General features: G+C 33.7%; 2 protein-coding genes across 2 annotated transcripts; both read right to left on the minus strand.

The window, feature by feature from the left end:
- Positions 1–9,481: 9,481 nt before the first annotated feature.
- Positions 9,482–10,635, minus strand: LOC133299024 (mavicyanin-like). The gene is made up of 2 exons (XM_061498412.1): positions 10,458–10,635; positions 9,482–9,858 (listed from the first exon to the last, which is right to left on the minus strand). Exons 1-2 carry the CDS (start codon positions 10,624–10,626, stop codon positions 9,482–9,484), a joined length of 546 nt encoding a protein of 181 aa, XP_061354396.1. The 5' UTR covers positions 10,627–10,635.
- A 1,682-nt stretch (positions 10,636–12,317) lies between these two features.
- On the minus strand, positions 12,318–16,792 carry LOC133299022 (sugar transport protein 13-like). Its single transcript, XM_061498411.1, has 5 exons — positions 16,580–16,792; positions 15,480–15,805; positions 14,359–14,483; positions 13,300–13,591; positions 12,318–13,188 (listed from the first exon to the last, which is right to left on the minus strand). The coding sequence occupies exons 1-5, from the start codon at positions 16,710–16,712 to the stop codon at positions 12,487–12,489; spliced, it is 1,578 nt and encodes a 525-aa protein (XP_061354395.1). The 5' UTR covers positions 16,713–16,792; the 3' UTR covers positions 12,318–12,486.
- Between the last annotated feature and the right edge of the window lie 1,267 nt (positions 16,793–18,059).

Genomic DNA, 18,059 nt, shown 5'->3' on the forward strand with positions numbered 1-18,059 from the left:
GTCATGAACCACGTACATTTCAAGATGCTATGAGAGACTCCCAATGGGTGGAAGCCATGAGGGCTGAAATCACAGCCTTAGAAGACAACCATACATGGTGCCTCACGGATTTACCTCAAGGGAAGCGTGCTCTTCCAAGCAAGTGGGTGTTTAAAATAAAATATCGTTCTGATGGAACGGTGGAACAATATAAGGCAAGATTGGTGATTGCAGGTAATTATCAGATTGCCGGAGAAGTTACAGTGAGACTTATGCACCAGTGGCAAAGATGGTGAGTGTACGTACATTGCTTGCAGTGGCTGCAGCAAGAAACTGGGATTTGCACCAGCTTGATGTTCATAACGCATTCTTGAATGGAGAAATAAGTGAGGAAGTTTACATGAGATTCCCCCTGGATTCAGTACTGGGTCTAAGCATAAAGTATGTCGTCTTACAAAGTCATTGTATGGTTTGCGCCAATCACCCCGAAACTGGTTTTCCAAACTCAGCAGTTCGTTGATGGCATATGGATTTGTTCAGTCAAAAGCTGATTACACGCTCTTTACTATGCAAAAAGAGGAAGTGTCTCTTGCACTTTTAGTTTATGTCGACGACATCATCTTAGCAGGTAATAATTCACATGCTTGTCTTGCAGTCAAGGAGTATCTGAATCAGTGTTTTAAAATAAAAGACCTGGGTAGTCTGAAATATTTTTTGGGTATTGAAATTGCCCGCAGCAAGAAAGGAATATTTTTATGTCAGCGTAAGTATGCCCTGGATATTCTTTCTGATTCCGGGCTCAGTGGATGTAAACCGGCGATTTCCCCCATAGAACAAAATCACCGTCTTGCCTTGGATGACAGACCAGTATATGAGAACCCTGAACGGTATAGAAGACTCATTGGTAAGTTGATTTACCTCACTATCACAAGACCCGAACTGAGCTATGTTGTTCATATCCTTTCTCAATTCATGCATTCACCGCGCCTAGCTCATTATGAGGCTATTCTCCGGGTTATTCGATATGTAAAGAGAGATCCTGGTCAAGGACTTCTCCTCAAATCGTATTGTGACCTAAAAATTCATGCCTATTGTGATTCGGATTGGGCTTCATGTCCTCTTACCAGACGATCTCTCACTGGTTTCTTTATTATGTTGGGTTCTTCACCCATATCCTGGAAGACCAAGAAATAAGTAACAGTGTCTCGCTCTTCTGCAGAAGCAGAGTATAGATCAATGGCTGCAGCTACAGCAGAGATTGTGTGGCTCAAGTCGTTTCTCACCTCTCTTGGGGTCACTCACTCAAGTCCTATGGAATTGTTTTGTGATAACCAAGCTGCTTTACACATTGCAGCGAATCCGGTGTTTCACGAGCGTACCAAGCATATTGAGTTAGATTGACACTTTGTACGTGAACATATTCTAGCCAAGCATATTACAACAGCTCATGTGCCTTCTCGTTTCCAACTTGCTGATTTGTTTACTAAAGCCTTGGGACAACGCGAGCTTCTTAGTTTTCTTCCCAAGTTGGGCATTTCATCCTTACATACTCCAACTTGAGGGGGAGTGTTGGAGATTATATGTAACAGTATATTGTTTGAATTCTTTGTAACGTATATTGTTTGAATTCTTTGTAACCGTAGGACTGTTTAGATAGAGTATTTATTTGTTTTAGTCTGTTACGTTGTTACCATTTATTGTATGTTCGCCTATTTAAAGGCTACCAATGAATGAGATAAATATGCAGTTGAAATATCAAGTTTATCTATTTCCCCAATCAATCACTTCCAAAAATAATTTTTTTAAAATATATTATTTATTGAAAATAAATGTTATAAATGTACTTTTTGACAAATATGTTTTCAAATTCACATATGAATTTCTAACTCATAAACAGACTAAAATTATTTAAATATATTCATAAACTCTTTTAAACTCCTTGTTCAGGGGTCGGGTTCGGGAATTTTTAAAGCCGAATTAAAAGATGTTGGCTATAATGTGTCTAATGTGTTTCGCATCACTCTTGGAAAGACACTCTCCAAGAGGCATGGATCGATGGACATTATATCAAAGCCACCATCTTATAATTCAACTTTCTTACTTCCCCAACCCAACCACATCGATGTTTACATCCCAAGCATTGGTTGAAATGTTGAACCATATTCAGTAATTCAAGATTCTCTACAAAGATAATATCAAAACTAGATATATGTCGTGGGGACATACCCCAGTCCACATTTAACTTGGTCAAACATGATGCATTTAATTTACGAAAACATCATGTCATAAATGTAAGTGGCTAATACAATTCGCCACTTACACCAAGCAATTGCCATTTAATTAGGGGTAAAAATGGGTCGAACCGGCCTACAGGGACTTACGGCCTAACCTATATCAGGTCGGGTTTGGCCTACTATATATAGTCAAATAAAACAGGCCTGGATTTTTAAAGAGACTTATTTAGAAAGTAGGTGATAGGCTTTTTTTACATACCGGACCTATAAGCCTATAGGTCGGCCTATATCATATTATTTATTTTAAATTAAATAAAAAAATATTATTCATAGTAGTACCAAATGATGATAGTCCAGTTGGTGCATGTGAGCTAAGTAGGTGGTGGAAGGACTTAAGTTCGTTCCCTCACCAATACTATCTTTGAAGTGACATAAGATCTATACCAATCTCTACAGTACCATCAGAATCAACATTTACTGCTGGAGGAAGAGTTATTGATGCCTATCGTTTTAGCCTGGCTGAATATATATACCATCCAAGCTTTAATATACGGCAGAGATTGGCTACACAATAGGTATGACTTGAAGAAAAAACAAAAAGTATAAATTTAATCAATTGAAATTATTTTATAATTTAATTATATTCGATTAAATTTTAATGGAAATTTGACTTCATTTTTTATCTAAGAGGAACCAACATCTCAGCATGTGAGATGGCCTATATGAATTTATTAAAATATTTTTTGTTTCTTAATCTTATTTTTTTTGTTTCTATTCTTTATTCTTGTTTTTTGTTTTATACATTTACAAATTGTTTGCCAACTTATGTAATCTTGGAATTGTATTTGTAAGGGGGAGAAGATGAAGAGAAGTTTTTGGTTACTACAAGCATTATGATGTGTTTGTTGGATTCATGTAGTTATTTAATTTACATAGTGTAGATTTGTTTGTTGGATATAATGAAATATATGTTAGGGAAAAATGTTTCTGCAGTTAATGCAGATAAGTTATCTGCATTTATTTCCAAAACGACGTCGTTTTGGCATTGAAATCTTAAAAAATTATAAAAATAAAGACTATTATAACCCTGAAATAATTAAAATTATAAAAACACCATGATTTCCACCTCAAAACGACGTCGTATTGAGCTTACTGCAGATAACTTATCTGCAGTAATTGCAGAAAAAAAGAACCCTATATGTTATTTAGTTTGAGCATTTTGCTTTTGAAAGTGACCTAAATGCAGATTATGATGAGTTTCGTTGTGATTCATGGTTTTGTTTGGACGTTGAAATTGCGATTTTTGTTTTAGCAACAAAATTTGAGTATTTTGTGAAATTAATTTGTGGTTCTGCTTGCAAGTTAAAAATTAGCAAGCTAACGGGTAAAGTCAGGGCATTTTTTTTTTTTTTATAAACGGGTCAAGTCAGGCTAACAGTTAGACTCGTATTAGGCTCGGGCCAGGCCAAATTAAATTTTTTTGGCATAGGCTTGGGCTTTTTGGGACAAAGCTCACCCCATCCCAGCTCACTTTCACCCCTACACTTAATCAAGTAAGTGACAAACATAATACTGTCAAGTGGGTCCAGGGGAAGCCCGTGGCGGGGGACCACTACCAATGAGCTAAGTAGATCAAATACACCAAGTGAGTCCGACACCACATCTCAACCTAAAACCTTAAGGCATTGGGTTCACATAGGTCCTTCTACCTATATACTCTTCACTTAGCTCATTACCAACCAATGTGAGACTCATCACACTTGAATATCTCAACAATCTCCCCTCAAGTGTGAAACTCACCCTCAAGTGTTAAACCCAACATTGATATGCTTGACCGAGTACCCAAGGGCCCAAGTACTCAACTCGCCTCTTAGTCAATCACCAGGCTAGCTCGAACCCAACCTGGCTCTGATACCATTGTCAGGCGGGTCCAGGGGGAATCCCGTGGCGGAGGACCACCACCAATGAGCTAAGTAGATCAAATACACCAATTGGGTTCGACACCACATCTCAACCCAAAGCCTTAAGGTGTTGAGTTCATGGGTCCTTCTACTTATATACTCTTCATTTAGCCCATTACCAACCAATGTGAGACTCATCACACTTGAATATCTCAACAATCTCCACCTCAAATGTGAAATATCAACAAATAAGATCCACACAAGCAACCAGAGAATGATGATAGTACACCAAAAGACAGAGGAGCAATTCTCAAGTAAGTATATTCTATGATGCACCGACACCGACACGGGACACGACACGTTACGACACGCCGACACATTAATTCTAAAAATTATCATATTTCGACACGTTAGGACACTTTTTGATATTAAATAATATTTTTATTATATATAATATAATTTATATTTAATACATAAAACAGTTCATAATAAGTAATATAATCAATCAAATATTCAAATTCCATAACATAAATATAAAGCAAAAGTAATTTTTTATATCTTGTTAATTTTTTATGTTAAATTCCATAACAGAAAAAAATTGACTTATAAATTAATTTTTCATATTTAGTTAATAAATTAAAATATAGACCTTAAAAAAAAACGTGTCGGATGCGTGTCAGAGCGTTGACTGCGTGTCGAAAACACGTGTCAGAGCGTGTCGAAGCATTGACCGCATGTCCCCAAAATGTTGACCGCGTATCAGACGCGTGTCGAAGCGTCCCAGTGTCCGACACGTAAATTGTTTTTAAAAAAAAACCTTGTCCATGCATTGTAGAGTATGTAGTATATTAACACCTATTGACCATGTTTTTTTTCCTTCAGCTACTAGGTTAATATACTATTAATTTTCATAAGAAATTTATTGTTAAAGATTTAAATTTTAAATATTCATAATAGTTTAAAACTGTCAAAATTTAGAAATTTTATTATATAATAAAATATCCCCAAAAATTTCAAATTTAAATTATTTGTAAGAAGACAGTAATGAAAGTGTAAATTTTTTTAAAAGTTTTTTGTTCATGACTAATGGTCCAGAAAGATTGTGATATATGTAAACTTTGAGGAAGGATCCGTTTATAAATTTTTTTTACAAATTATACTAAGTATGACCGGTCATACATTCTTAATTAAAGTATGACCGGTCATACTTATAATTTGTAAGAATTTATAAAGAAAAAATTTGTAAATATAATTTTCCCATAAATTTTTAGTGAAATTATTAGCAGCACAACTTAGTTATAAACAAAATTCTTCTTCTTTTATATATTATATTGATTCCGTAGCTAAATAACTTTTATATATATTTATACGTGACTGAATAATGCAACTAATACATTTTATGTTTGAGAAAATGAAAAAAAAGTGCAGTATCATAATCCCATATGTCTATCCAATTAAAAAAACAAAAACAGAACTTCCATGCCCAGATGCAAATTTATTTATGTGTATTTTTTTTTCTCGCATAAACATATTATAAACGTGCGGTCGAAACCCGACTTTGGAATATACTGTATAGTCTTATAATATAAGAACATGAAACAAATATGATTTTCTATCACATACATGCTTGTCGTCGTCCCCTCGCTATGAAGCATAGACTCAATACTCACGTTTCTTGTTAAGATATATAGTCCTACATTGGTTGTATGTCTAACTAATGTAGAGTTTATAAGGCCTTGAGCACTTCCACCATTTGAGCTAGCTTTTGGGTGGTGTATCTCAAGGTTCTTTTACATGGTATCAGAGCTTGAATGTATAGTCCACCCTTCTAGCCCAAAGGGCTCTTGCGTGAGGGGGCGTGTTGAGATATATAGTCTCACATTGGTTGTATGTCCAACTATCATCACCGTCCCCCACTTTAAATGGAATTAAATAAAAAAACACAAAAAGGTAAACCAAAATTTGGGTCTGCGCAATTCCACGCTTCTAGCCCAGAGGGCTCTTGCATGAGGGGGCGTGTTGAGATATATAGTCTCACATTGGTTGTATGTCCAACTATCATCGTCGTCCCCCACTTTAAAGTGGAATTAAATAAAAAAGCACAAAAAGGTAAACCAGAATTTGGGTCTGTGCAATTCTACGCTTCTAGCCCAAAGGGCTCTTGCGTGAAGGGGCGTGTTGAGATATATAGTCTCACATTGGTTGTATGTCCAACGAATGTGGAGTTTATAAGGCCTTGAACACTCTCACCCTTTGAGCTAACTTTTGGGGTGACGTATCCAAGTTTCTTTACACTTCTATAATCAGATTTGACCTTGTTATATGGTAAGGTATATATATATTGATAATAGTTAAACTTTTTTTTTTAAAGAAAGTTCGACTCTTATATTAAATTATTCACAATTGTTATATGATCATTTAATTTTTTGAATGTTAAAAAAACGTTTAAATTGAGTAACAGCAATAATTCTTTTAATAGATAGCTCATTTTTTTACTTTTTGAGTGTTGCCCATCCTTAACTTCAGATATTAAGTAAATCACTTTTCAACCTACTGTTGGAGGTAAATATTTCGAGACAACGATCAAAGTGTCACAATTTTTGCAAAAAATTATCTGAATGTCACGCTTTGCAATTTTTTTCTCCAAAATACCACGTTAGCTAACTAGCTACAACACCTAGCGAGTTAGGTGCTGATACATGGCAGAAGGTGCATGGCCTCGTAAGCCGCTACACAGTGCAACTAGATTACGTGGCATCAAACATGTTGTGCAGCATAGCATGTTTAGTCAGCTTCTGACACGAGGCAAAACATGCTATGCAACATAGCATGTTACATGTGTGTCATAAAATAATTTAAATTAATATAAAATTAAACTAAAATAATTAACAAACATAAATTATATTTAATTCATTAACACCTAAATTATTTTTAGGAATGTTAATTAATTTCATTTGATTTAGTTTAAGTTAAGTTAAAAAAAATTGAACTATTAAGTAATGGTGTTGATACGTGGCAGAAAGTGCATGCCCACGTAAGCCATTGCGCAGTGCAATTAGATTACGTGGCATCAAACATGCTATGCAGTATAGCATGTTTGGTCAACTTCTAACACGTGACAAAACATGCTATGCAACATAGCATATTACATGTGTGTCATAAAATAATTTAAATTAATATAAAATTAAAATAAAATAATTAACAAACATAAATTATATTTAATTCATTAACACCTCTAAATTAAATTACATTACTTAATAGTTCAATTTTTTTAACTTAACTTAAACTAAATCAAATGAAATTAATTAACACTCCTAAAAATAATTAATTAATAGTTAAAAAATAATTTAAATTAATATAGACTGAATTAAACTAAAATAATAACAAACATAAATTACATTTAATTTATTAACACTCTTTAATTAAATTAAATTACTTAACAATTCAAAAAAAATTAACATAATATAACTAAATTAAATGAAATTAATTAACACTTCTAAAAATAATTGATTAACAGTTATAAAATAATTTAAATTAATATAGATTGAATTAAACTAAAATAATTAATTTGAATTATTTTTTAACTATTAATTATTTATTTTTAGGAGTGTTAATTAATTTCATGACACACACGTAACATCCTATGCTGCATAGCACGTTTGCCACGTGTCAAAAGCTGACTAAACATGCTATGCTGCATAGCATGTTTGATGTCACATAATCCCTGCGTACCGGCTTACGTGGCCATACACCTTCTGCCATGTGTCAACACCCAACTCACCAGGTGTTGTAGCGAGTTAGGTGACGTGTCATTTTGGATAAATTTTTTGCAAAATGTGGCATTCATGTAATATTTTGCGAAAAGTGTGGCACTTTGGTGTCTATAAAAAATACTTGAATGTCAATATGACACGGATATAATATATTTTTTGAAACTGTCACTGCACTGAAGTCGTTAGGTGATGTAGTGACTATATACACACCACGTGGCACATTTTTAATGGCCACCGAAACTTCTGTGTACCCAAAGTCACTAGATGGTGTAATTACTTTGGATTGGTTTCGATACGTGACACCTTCTTTTGGCCAAAAGAAAATGTCATGTGTTGAAACCAACCCAAAATAGCTACACCATATACCCACTTTGAGCACATATAGACTTCCCAAACTTCGGTGACTACTGAAAATGCGTCATGTGATGCATATATAGTCGCTATATTATCTAGCAATTTCAGTGCCATAACAATTTGGAACAATATATTAAATTTATGGCATTCGGGTATTTTTTATTGCTAGACGTGACAGCACTGCCAATGTCGCCTATTTGCAGAGCATGCTTTGCTGCGTTACTTGGTCCCAGCGACCGATTTTTGTGGGTACATTATAACTCCTTGTACCAATTTTTAACTTAAATCATTCACTAATTTGTATCATAAAGACAAGATGATTGAAACATGTAAAGCTAAAAAGAACTCAATCTCATAGTCTTGAGATCAAATTACTAGAACTTGGAAGGATGATTACTAGAACTAAATGCCGTTAATGAATCCTTATATTTACAAAATTACTATCGCAGATACAAAAAAACAAGAAAATAACTTTTGAAAACATATTTAAAGGGGTGTTTGATAGAAGATGAATATATTTTTTTTCCAGGAAAATGGGGTGAAAAAAATCATTTGCCCATGTTTGATAGGAGGAAAAATAAAAGTAAGGCTGAGAAAAATTTCCCATCATTTGCTTTTGATGGGGTGGAAAAAAAGTTTTTCCATGCGGTGTAAAATTATCACATAACATCAGTAAAATTAACTCAATATTCTCGAAAAAAATTTGGCCTACCATTACTCGGGAAAAAATTTTCCATCATATTTCTGAAAAAAAATTTCCTTTACCAAACACCTTCTAAGTGATTTTTCTTTTTTTTTTAGTTTTTAAAACTAAAAATAATCTTTGTTTTGGAATTCATTTTCCAAAACAACTCTATCCGAACAAGTTTTTTTACTTTTTTTTTTTAAATTAAAAACTATTTTCGAGAATAGAAATCAAAGAGGCTCTAAATTTTAAATTTCATTTATGTATTTATTTCAAGCTAGTCTTATAAACTCATCCAACCTATACCTCTTCGAAAGAATCCTATATTAAAAAAAAAAACACACACACACATCGTAAAATATCTAATATCTGTTTTTCTTGCCATTCATATAAGTTTACAATCATGCCTATGATCTAGGCGAAGGATCTTGATAATGAACCTTCAGAGAAATTAACTTGGCATGTTCCAACACCAAAAGAAAAAAAAAGAAAAAAGAAAAATCCAAATGGCCCCACAATCCAAACTCTTAACAACTAAACAAGGACAATTCCTAATCATGCATAGCTAGAAAAAGCAAGTGCAAGGACTGCCATGGCCAAACCCATGAAACCAACATCTCTCTTTACAACAATCAATGAAGCTGCATTGTTAGGAGTAGGTGCTGGCATATTGGCTACTGGAACTGGAGAGGCCATTGCTGATGGAGTTGGTGCTCCATCTGAAGAAACCCTCAGCACGTTTATATCAACCTTCTGTCCTGCTTGGCAGTGACCAGGGACACCACACAAGAAGAAATGGTGACCATAATTTGTTATCTTTATGGAGTCATTGCCAGTGGTGAAGGTTGTCAAGGTTGATGATGCATTGCATGACTTGTACATGGAGTGTGTCACTCGCATCACATTGTGGAACTGGGAATTGTATTGGAAAACTGATCACAGAAATTACCAACAATTTGAATTCTTTAATTACTTCTTTCACTTTCATTAGTAATCATAATAATCAAGAAAAGACCATGCTCTACTATATTTGAGTTCACCGTGAGACCAACCAACATTCTCATTGCATGTTGTTACTTTCTTTCAGAATGCAAAGCAAAATGTAAACAAAAAAGTTAATGCAAATGAAAGTTGTGGGTCATGCTAGTTAACAACTATCATCATTAAACAGATAGCTAAATGTCTCTTACAAGAATAATATCCATAAGAAAACAAAAGTTGTGTATGTGACTAAAATTAAATTCTCTTTTGTAGGGACCCTAAACACAGTTTCTCTTCAATTCATAATAATAATTACAGCATGATCAGAAACACAATTTTTCACCATCAAAGTGCAATGTTGGGACACTTGAAGTAAATTAAACCAAGTAATTAAAACATGGAATTTGAGTAACACTGTTCGTTTTCTTTTGATTCTGAAAGGAGGTTACAGGTACTATTGAAAGGATTTTTCACTTTCAAGAAAATTTTGAACTTATTTACCAACATTGAACACAAATAAATCATAAACCATTGGAGTCAGGGGACTTACTAACAGTGTCACCAACTTGGAAATTCTTAGTAGCAGCCCACTTCTTGTAATCTATATTTCCAATGATGGTCCAACCAGCAGAGTCCCCAACCTTGTGCACAGCTGCATATGAAACCTGAAAAGATGCCATCATCATCAAGAAAACCACAGCTCTCTCTAGTAATGCCATGGCTATAAGCTCTGCACAGTAATTAGATACCCCTTTCTCCTTTTCTTGAGGCTCTTCTCTTCTCTATGGGATCTTTATATATATATATATCCTTTCTGGCTACCCGGCTTTGGCAGTTAGAGATTGGAACTTAAAGAATGGAAAAGTGAACTAATTGGTCCCTTTCTTTTTGTTATTAATTGTTCTGATGAAAACCTCCTTTTTAATGTAAAAAACCGACATATGTGGCCCCCTAGTTTTCATTGTAATGAAGTTTGGATGGTGGCGAGTGGGTCCAATACTGTTTTCCTTATTTTGGCTATACATATTTTGCGTGAGAGATGTGTAAAATGTGAAAACATGTCAGTAAAATTGGTTCAAGCTTGCATGTAATTGCGGATTATGTGGGTTGGATCATGGATCTTGGCCTATCTTGACAATGCTAATGAAGAGTATACCCGTTTAAGTAAACCTAGTCTAAGCAAAAAGGACAGACTTGTAATTGATGGTATTGGTTGGGTGTGGATATGGGTTTAAGGTTATGTGAGACTTGTAAGGAAAGAATGTTTGGTTCTGTGCTGCTACTGTACTTCATTGCAACTATGATGACCATTTTTGCATTTTTAACATATTTTTTAAACAAACGATTGGTAAGTGTAATCATAAAATGGCTACCACCTTACTTTGTTCCTCCGTTTGGTGATCACATTGCTTTGCGCATGAGAAAAGCATTAAGCATAGCACTCGCTATATACAACATCCAATACGTTATCATTATGTATGAGTATCAAATCCAGGTGCCAAGCAACTGTCAAAGACATACAAATTAAGCGCCCTACAAGTTCTTTTTATTTTTTATTTTAATGAAAGACAATTAAGAGATGAGTGTTCAATGTAATTTTGTTCACAATTAAAATAGGGTAAATTTGTTAAAAGAAACTCTTTCATCGTAGTCAAAGATTTAGTAACTTCTTTTTCAATTAAAATGGTGCCGTACTAAACAAAAAAATTCTTTACGCTATTTTAAAATACCCTTTAGTAATTTAGTGCTTGGATTTTTTTTTTTTTTTTTTAAGCTAGAAGTTACTTATAAGCATAAGCTAGGCCAAACAGGTTTTGGTAAAAGCTCTTATAGCAAAAAACTTTTTTTTATAATAAAAAAAAAGCTGAAAACTAAAAGTTACTTGGAGGAGCTTTTTTTAAGCTCTTATCTGTTTTTCTTGAATTGTGTACTTTTTGTTAAGATGAAGTGATAAAAATATAGAGAGGGATAATTTTCTTGAAATATGTGCTTTTAAGTTAAAATTTTTATGTAGTTTCCAAACAACTTTTAGCTTCTTTTTTTTAAGCTCTCTTTTTTGCTTTATCTTATAAGTAGCTTCTAGTTTAAAAATAAGATGATCCAAACAGGCTCTTAGTTGTTCAAAGACTTGTGATTCCTTGTTTACAGTAATAAAAGTAAGAAAAAACTCTTCTTATGTTGTATGAAAAAAAATTCTCGATCCTTCGATTTGTGTGCAAAAATCTTTTTATTTTTATTTTCTCAATAAATATGAGGCGCATTATTAATTAATTAAGTAATGAGAATTGAACATAAAAGAATCAAAACCCATAAAAATAATACTTTAAAGTAAATGAACTAGCAACATCCTGTATAGAACATATATATAGGCATTATGAGCATGTGTATTTATTCACAGCAAAAAGTGTAAGCTGGAAATCAATATATATATTATTTCTTCCAAAGACAAACAATTCTGTTTTTTTTTTATGGAGATAAAAAGACAAATTCTTAGCATGTAATCAAAATCCTAAAATACTCGATAATTTGACAAACCAAAATATTTCCAGAATCCCTAATATTGCCGGAAGACATATAATTTATAACTGGGAAGCCAGATCAAATCCATTATCTAGCTTAGGGTGATTGGCTACTTTCTCATCAGCAGCATAATCATCTTCAATGTACCTCTTCCAGAACCAATGCTGCTTCCATACTCTCTCTGTCATCTCTTCAATGGGGATATTCTTTGTCTCGGGTAACAGGAAAAGCACGAAGAAAGACATGATCAAGACCCAGCCAGAGAAGAACAAGAAGATGCCAAACTTGAAGTGGCACAACATAGAGAGGAAGGCCTGTGCAATGACGAAGGTGAATAGCAAGTTGACACAAACGGTGATACTCTGCCCAGCAGAGCGAGTCTCCAATGGGAATGTCTCACTGGGTATCAACCAACCAAGAGGACCCCAAGACCAAGCAAAGGAAGACACAAAAGTACACACCATAACAACCACCAACACCGCAAAACCTTTTGAAAGGTCATCAGAATGGTCCTTCACTTTTATTCCCAATATGATTGCTATCACCACTTGAGACAAGAACATCTGCACACCAGCTTCCAGTAAGAGCATGCGACGTCCAATTTTGTCCACCGAGTAGATTGAGACAATAGTTGAGAGCACATTAACAGCCCCAGTAATCACAGCAGAATACAGAGAAGCATCATTCTTGAATCCCAAAGTGTTGAACAGCACTGGAGCATAAAACATGATCGCATTGATGCCCGTGAATTGCTGGAAGATCTGTTTTACAACACCCAAAAAACATAGCAATTGAGAATGCAGAGCTATAGCACTTTAATGTTATATAGTTTATGTAGGTTAGAAAAATGTGATGGAGTTATTAGTACTGACCTGCAAGGCAATGGAAATAATAATTTGGGGTCGGTTCCTACGCTTGAGAAGATTCCTGAATGGATGTTTCACTTCTTTAGCAATACGACTTGCCTCAACAAGCTCCAAGAACTCAGGTTCAATGTTGTCAGTACCACGAATCTTTCTCAGCACGGCTTTACCTTCTTCCAAGCGACCACGCTCAATGAGACTGTTAGGGGTGTCCACTACCAAGAGAGCTCCCACTGTGATGAGAATTGCTGGGATACCAGCCAATCCTAGAGACAGCCTCCAACCCCAACCACCTTTGATTCTGTCATTGCAGGCCAAAACATTAATTATTAGTCAATGAACATGAGTCTAAGGTAAATTGAGACAGCAATTTCAGAATTCATTTATTTTGTCTAAAAAAACATTAGCAATCATTTTACGCGAAAACAAAATAGATTGCATGACTTGCATATGAAATGAAAGTCAGTGTGTGATTTTACTCTCTTTTTCTTACTTAGCAATATGAAAATAAAAAAGTAACTATTTCTAGGAACAGGATCACATTCAATAGAAAAATTAATTAGAAGAGGTGTAGTTAAAAAATTACTTTCAAAATGCATTGTCCCTTTGCATATAACACACTACAAATATAACATATTGAATCCTAATCCATGTTTATTTGGAGTACCCATCTTTAATCTAGGATTCAAAACAGACACTTTATGGTTAAAAAAAAAAATTAAATAAACAATTGTCCCTTTGCATATAACACACTAGCTACAAATAGGTAAAACACGTGCTAGACTTTAAATTATGGTGACAAAGGTCTTTTTTTGACTTTTCTATTCAACAGTATCTCTCACGCCCATCAATATGCCAATTTTGACCGGTTACCACCCACACTATCCATTCATTCAATTTGCTAACTACTACTAGTGATGAAAAACTGAGCATGAATGACGTTCTAACACTGGGAAAATATTTAAGTATTTACTACTATATTGAATATGATTTGTTCTTTTTTAGCACATAAATCGTCTAATTCGTTTTCATTTCCAGTGATGATGCAGGAGCACACAAGATACTTACTTGTTGGTGCCATAGTTGACAAGGTTAGCGAATAGAATGCCGATGGTGACATTGAGCTGGAACAATATATTCAACGCTCCACGTATTCTTGAAGGAGCGATCTCAGAAAGGAACACTGGCACGGCCTGTCATCAAATTGAAACAAATAAGTTTAATGAGATACCGCACCAAAACATAAGTCTACTAAGGCAACTGTTATCAGATTTTGTTGATTTACTTTCTGGTACCATTAATTATTAGTCAGAGAGTTGATTTTTAATTACATTGTAATTTATTGGGACCACAATTAGCTTGTGTGCGTAAGGAATCAAAAATAAGGTCCCAGTACGTAATGACTAAAGAGTTACAGGAAAATAGAATTTGTGCAGTACAAAAATATTGCAATGCTGAAGACCTTAAAGTCAAAAGCAAATTCAAAGATGGAAACAAAATTCAATATGAGGAACATTAAAATATAGAAGGGAAAGGGGTCTCTATCAAGTGTCAGTACGTGTATTTAAGGCAAAAAAAGTAGTGAGATCGAATATTGTCACAAAAGTCTCAGTTCAAACTATAAACTTGCCTTCCATTGGACATGACAATCCACGATATTATTGTGGGGTCATTCATCTGTCTCCTCCACGACAAAACCCCTTGTTTTTTTTTTAATATTTCAAATTATTTATATATTCATACGACGTCGGCCATGTTCTCTCCATATATAAATATACACCCACACAATACACACCAAATAAAAACTGCATAATAATTTTCGTGTTTAGACGAAAGAGGCAAACGAATCGCATAAAACAATATCAATGATACTTCAAATCGCATTAATAAAGTGCAAAATAGAGACGTGCACTGAATCAATATCCCATTTAAATCTTTCCATAAATCAAAACCTTGACCTTATTGAGCAAGGAGTAGAAAACAACTACATATGATAAATTAAGGATGAATCATTTTAAAGAAAATATTATATAGATAGTAATCAATAAACGAGTCACATGTATACATGTACACTAGTTTTATTCCATTAGCATCGGTCCAAGGAACAATAAGTCAACAGTGTCATTAACTCCAATTACTTAAAATAATTGATTCTCTTATGTGATAGAGAGTAAAAGACAATGACGAACCTGGTTAGCAAAACCGACTCCACATCCAAGTAAGATCCTACCAACGATGAGCATGGCAAGGTTTTGAGCAGCAACATTAAAGACAACTCCTCCGATGAAGAAGAAGCCAGAAATCAACATGGTAAGCCTTCTTCCCAACTTACGAGTGGTGTAAGAGGCGAAGAACGTGGCAGTTAAACCAGCGAGGTACAGAGACGACGTGAAAAGCTGCAATCCTTCGTTGTCGTATTTGCAATAATTACTGTCCAACCCTTTCTCCTCCACTGTCCTTCTATATACAACTGGAAAAAACTTCTTCAAGAATGGTGGCATAGACGTCACACCACCTGTTTATTCAAGCACCAGAACACAAAAATATTATAAGATTTTGACAACAAAAAAACAGAGGTAGAAAAAAAAATCATTTAAATAAAAGGAGGATATGATATGATTAATTACATAAAAAAAAATAAAGAAAAAATTGGGCCAGTGATAAACTAGTAATTTGCACTAGAAAGTGGATATAAATGCGTAGTAATTTAAATGGGTGTATATAATTTAACAAAGACATGTAACATATTTGCACTAGAAAGTGAAATTGGTGAAAAAGAATTAATTTGATTTGACGGTGCAAGCAATTGAAAATCTCATAGACACCCTTGTCAGGCTGTTGTTGGCTTAGGATGGTAGTTGAGCAATTTCGGGAACTCACATGACTGCTTGGATTCCCGCATCATCGGCTCACGAGTCATGATCTTTATTAAAGCAAACCAAAAACAATTGAACATTTTTTTTTTCGATAGAAAATAAAATAAAAGATCTCATTATCCACACAAAATTATCCGGAAATTGATTTTCGACAACTGTGTCCGGACACAGACACAGTTGTAAGACTTTTTGCATACTCTGCCCAGAAAACCTATCACCCTATGTACTGTGCATTTTTTCTTAGACCGGTAAATAAAAATATACGGCCCCCATCCATCAAAAAAAACTTTTTTACCTTTTCCTTTTCTTTCGTTCATAGGGTAATAGATTTGGAACGGTTCATGATTGAGTTTGTGAAAAAACAAGCAAGAACAATAACCATTATACATGAAATAAGGGAACGGGGAGAAAACCTGAAACGCCAACGTCGTAGCCGAACATAAGACCACCGGTGGCAGCCATAATACATGAAATGATGACGATTGGAGTGATCTTGGCCTCAAAATCGGCACCTGAACCACTCGATATGATAACTCCGACAGCCATGGATGGTAACTGTTTCCGAGCAACAAAGGTCTTTAACCAATGTATACAAAAACAATGCTCTAGGAAACACAGATAGAGAGAGTGATGTGTAGTTGTTGAGGAATGAAAAGATGGGAGAGGCAAGGGGTATTTATAAGGAAGCTAGAGCGTTAACTTTTAATTTTTTTTTTTTTTTTTGGATAACATTACTTTTAATTTGATCTAATCTACGATGATTATGCAATAGTGGGCGTTACCACTCTGATGGGCCCACGTGCCCTTTCCCATTTTCCTTTTCTTTTTTTGAACAAAACTTTCCCATTTTCTTTATTCCTTTTTTTCTTCATCTTTCTATTTGGGCGGCTGACAAGTCAATGCCATAATACTGTTTATAAATGAGTAATTCAAATTACTGCAAATTACTTTGACTGATTTGATTGAGTAAATCAAATTACTGCAAATCAATTTTCTTGAGTTGATTGAGAAAATCAAATTATTACAAATTATTTTTAGTGATTTGATTGTGTAAATCAAATTACTGCAAATCAATTTTCGTGAGTTGATTGAGTAAATCAAATTACTGCAAATCAATTTTCTGCAAATAGTTTTCTTTAGTTGATTTTGTATTTGTTTTTTTATAGATTTTTTGTATTTGTGTGGATTACAAAAGTTACTTTTCCTAATAGTAATTAAATTCATTTCTGTGTAATAAACATGGATACTTAATATAGATTTAAAATATCAAGATTTACTATCTTATATAAAAAAAGTTACTTTTTAATATAAAAATTAGTATATTACCCGTGCGATGCACGAGAAAAAAATCAATCGATTTGTCAAAAAAAACTTGTCGAATTGAAAAAAAAAAAACAGAGTTATGTACTATTTTTACTATCATGAAGCGATTGTATAGTATTGTAGTAAAAAAAACATTTATTACAGTGCACCCAAAGTATTCATCTTTTCATAATCAAAAACCAAGTATCCACATTTTGTATAAAAACTTTATTTTAATAATAATATAGATAATACAAGCTCTTTTGCTTTATTTCTTAAGTTCCTTTTATTTTGATATAAAAAATGTGTTCTACAAATTATTTTTACTGATTTGATTGAGTAAATCAAATTACTGCAAATCAATTTTCTTGAGTTGATTAAGTTAATCAAATTACTGCAAATAGTTTTCTTGAGTTGATTTTGTATTTGATTTTTTATAGAATTTTTGTATTTATGTGGATTACAAAAGTTACTTTTTTAATATCAATTAAATTCATTTCTGTGTAATAAATATGGATACTTAATATAGAATTAAGATATCAAGATTTAATACCTCATATAAAAAAAGTTAGTTTTTTTTATATAAAAATA

Source organism: Gastrolobium bilobum, unplaced genomic scaffold (genome assembly GCF_033153095.1).
Source record: "Gastrolobium bilobum isolate Gb01-03AN ecotype WA unplaced genomic scaffold, APGP_CSIRO_Gbil_v1 utg500, whole genome shotgun sequence".
NCBI lineage: Eukaryota > Viridiplantae > Streptophyta > Magnoliopsida > Fabales > Fabaceae > Gastrolobium > Gastrolobium bilobum.

Bases quoted from the DNA above. Each gene is read 5' to 3' on its own strand.
- LOC133299024 (XM_061498412.1), bottom strand. From the start codon at position 10,626: ATGGCATTACTAGAGAGAGCTGTGGTTTTCTTGATGATGATGGCATCT. The intron at 9,859-10,457 runs GTAAGTCCCCTG...TTCTGTGATCAG, and splicing joins CCAAGTTGGTGACACTGTTA to TTTTCCAATACAATTCCCAG.
- LOC133299022 (XM_061498411.1), bottom strand. From the start codon at position 16,712: ATGGCTGTCGGAGTTATCATATCGAGTGGTTCAGGTGCCGATTTTGAG. The intron at 13,592-14,358 runs GTAAGTATCTTG...CTGCAATGACAG, and splicing joins GTCAACTATGGCACCAACAA to AATCAAAGGTGGTTGGGGTT. The intron at 13,189-13,299 runs GTCAGTACTAAT...GTTGTAAAACAG, and splicing joins TTATTTCCATTGCCTTGCAG to ATCTTCCAGCAATTCACGGG.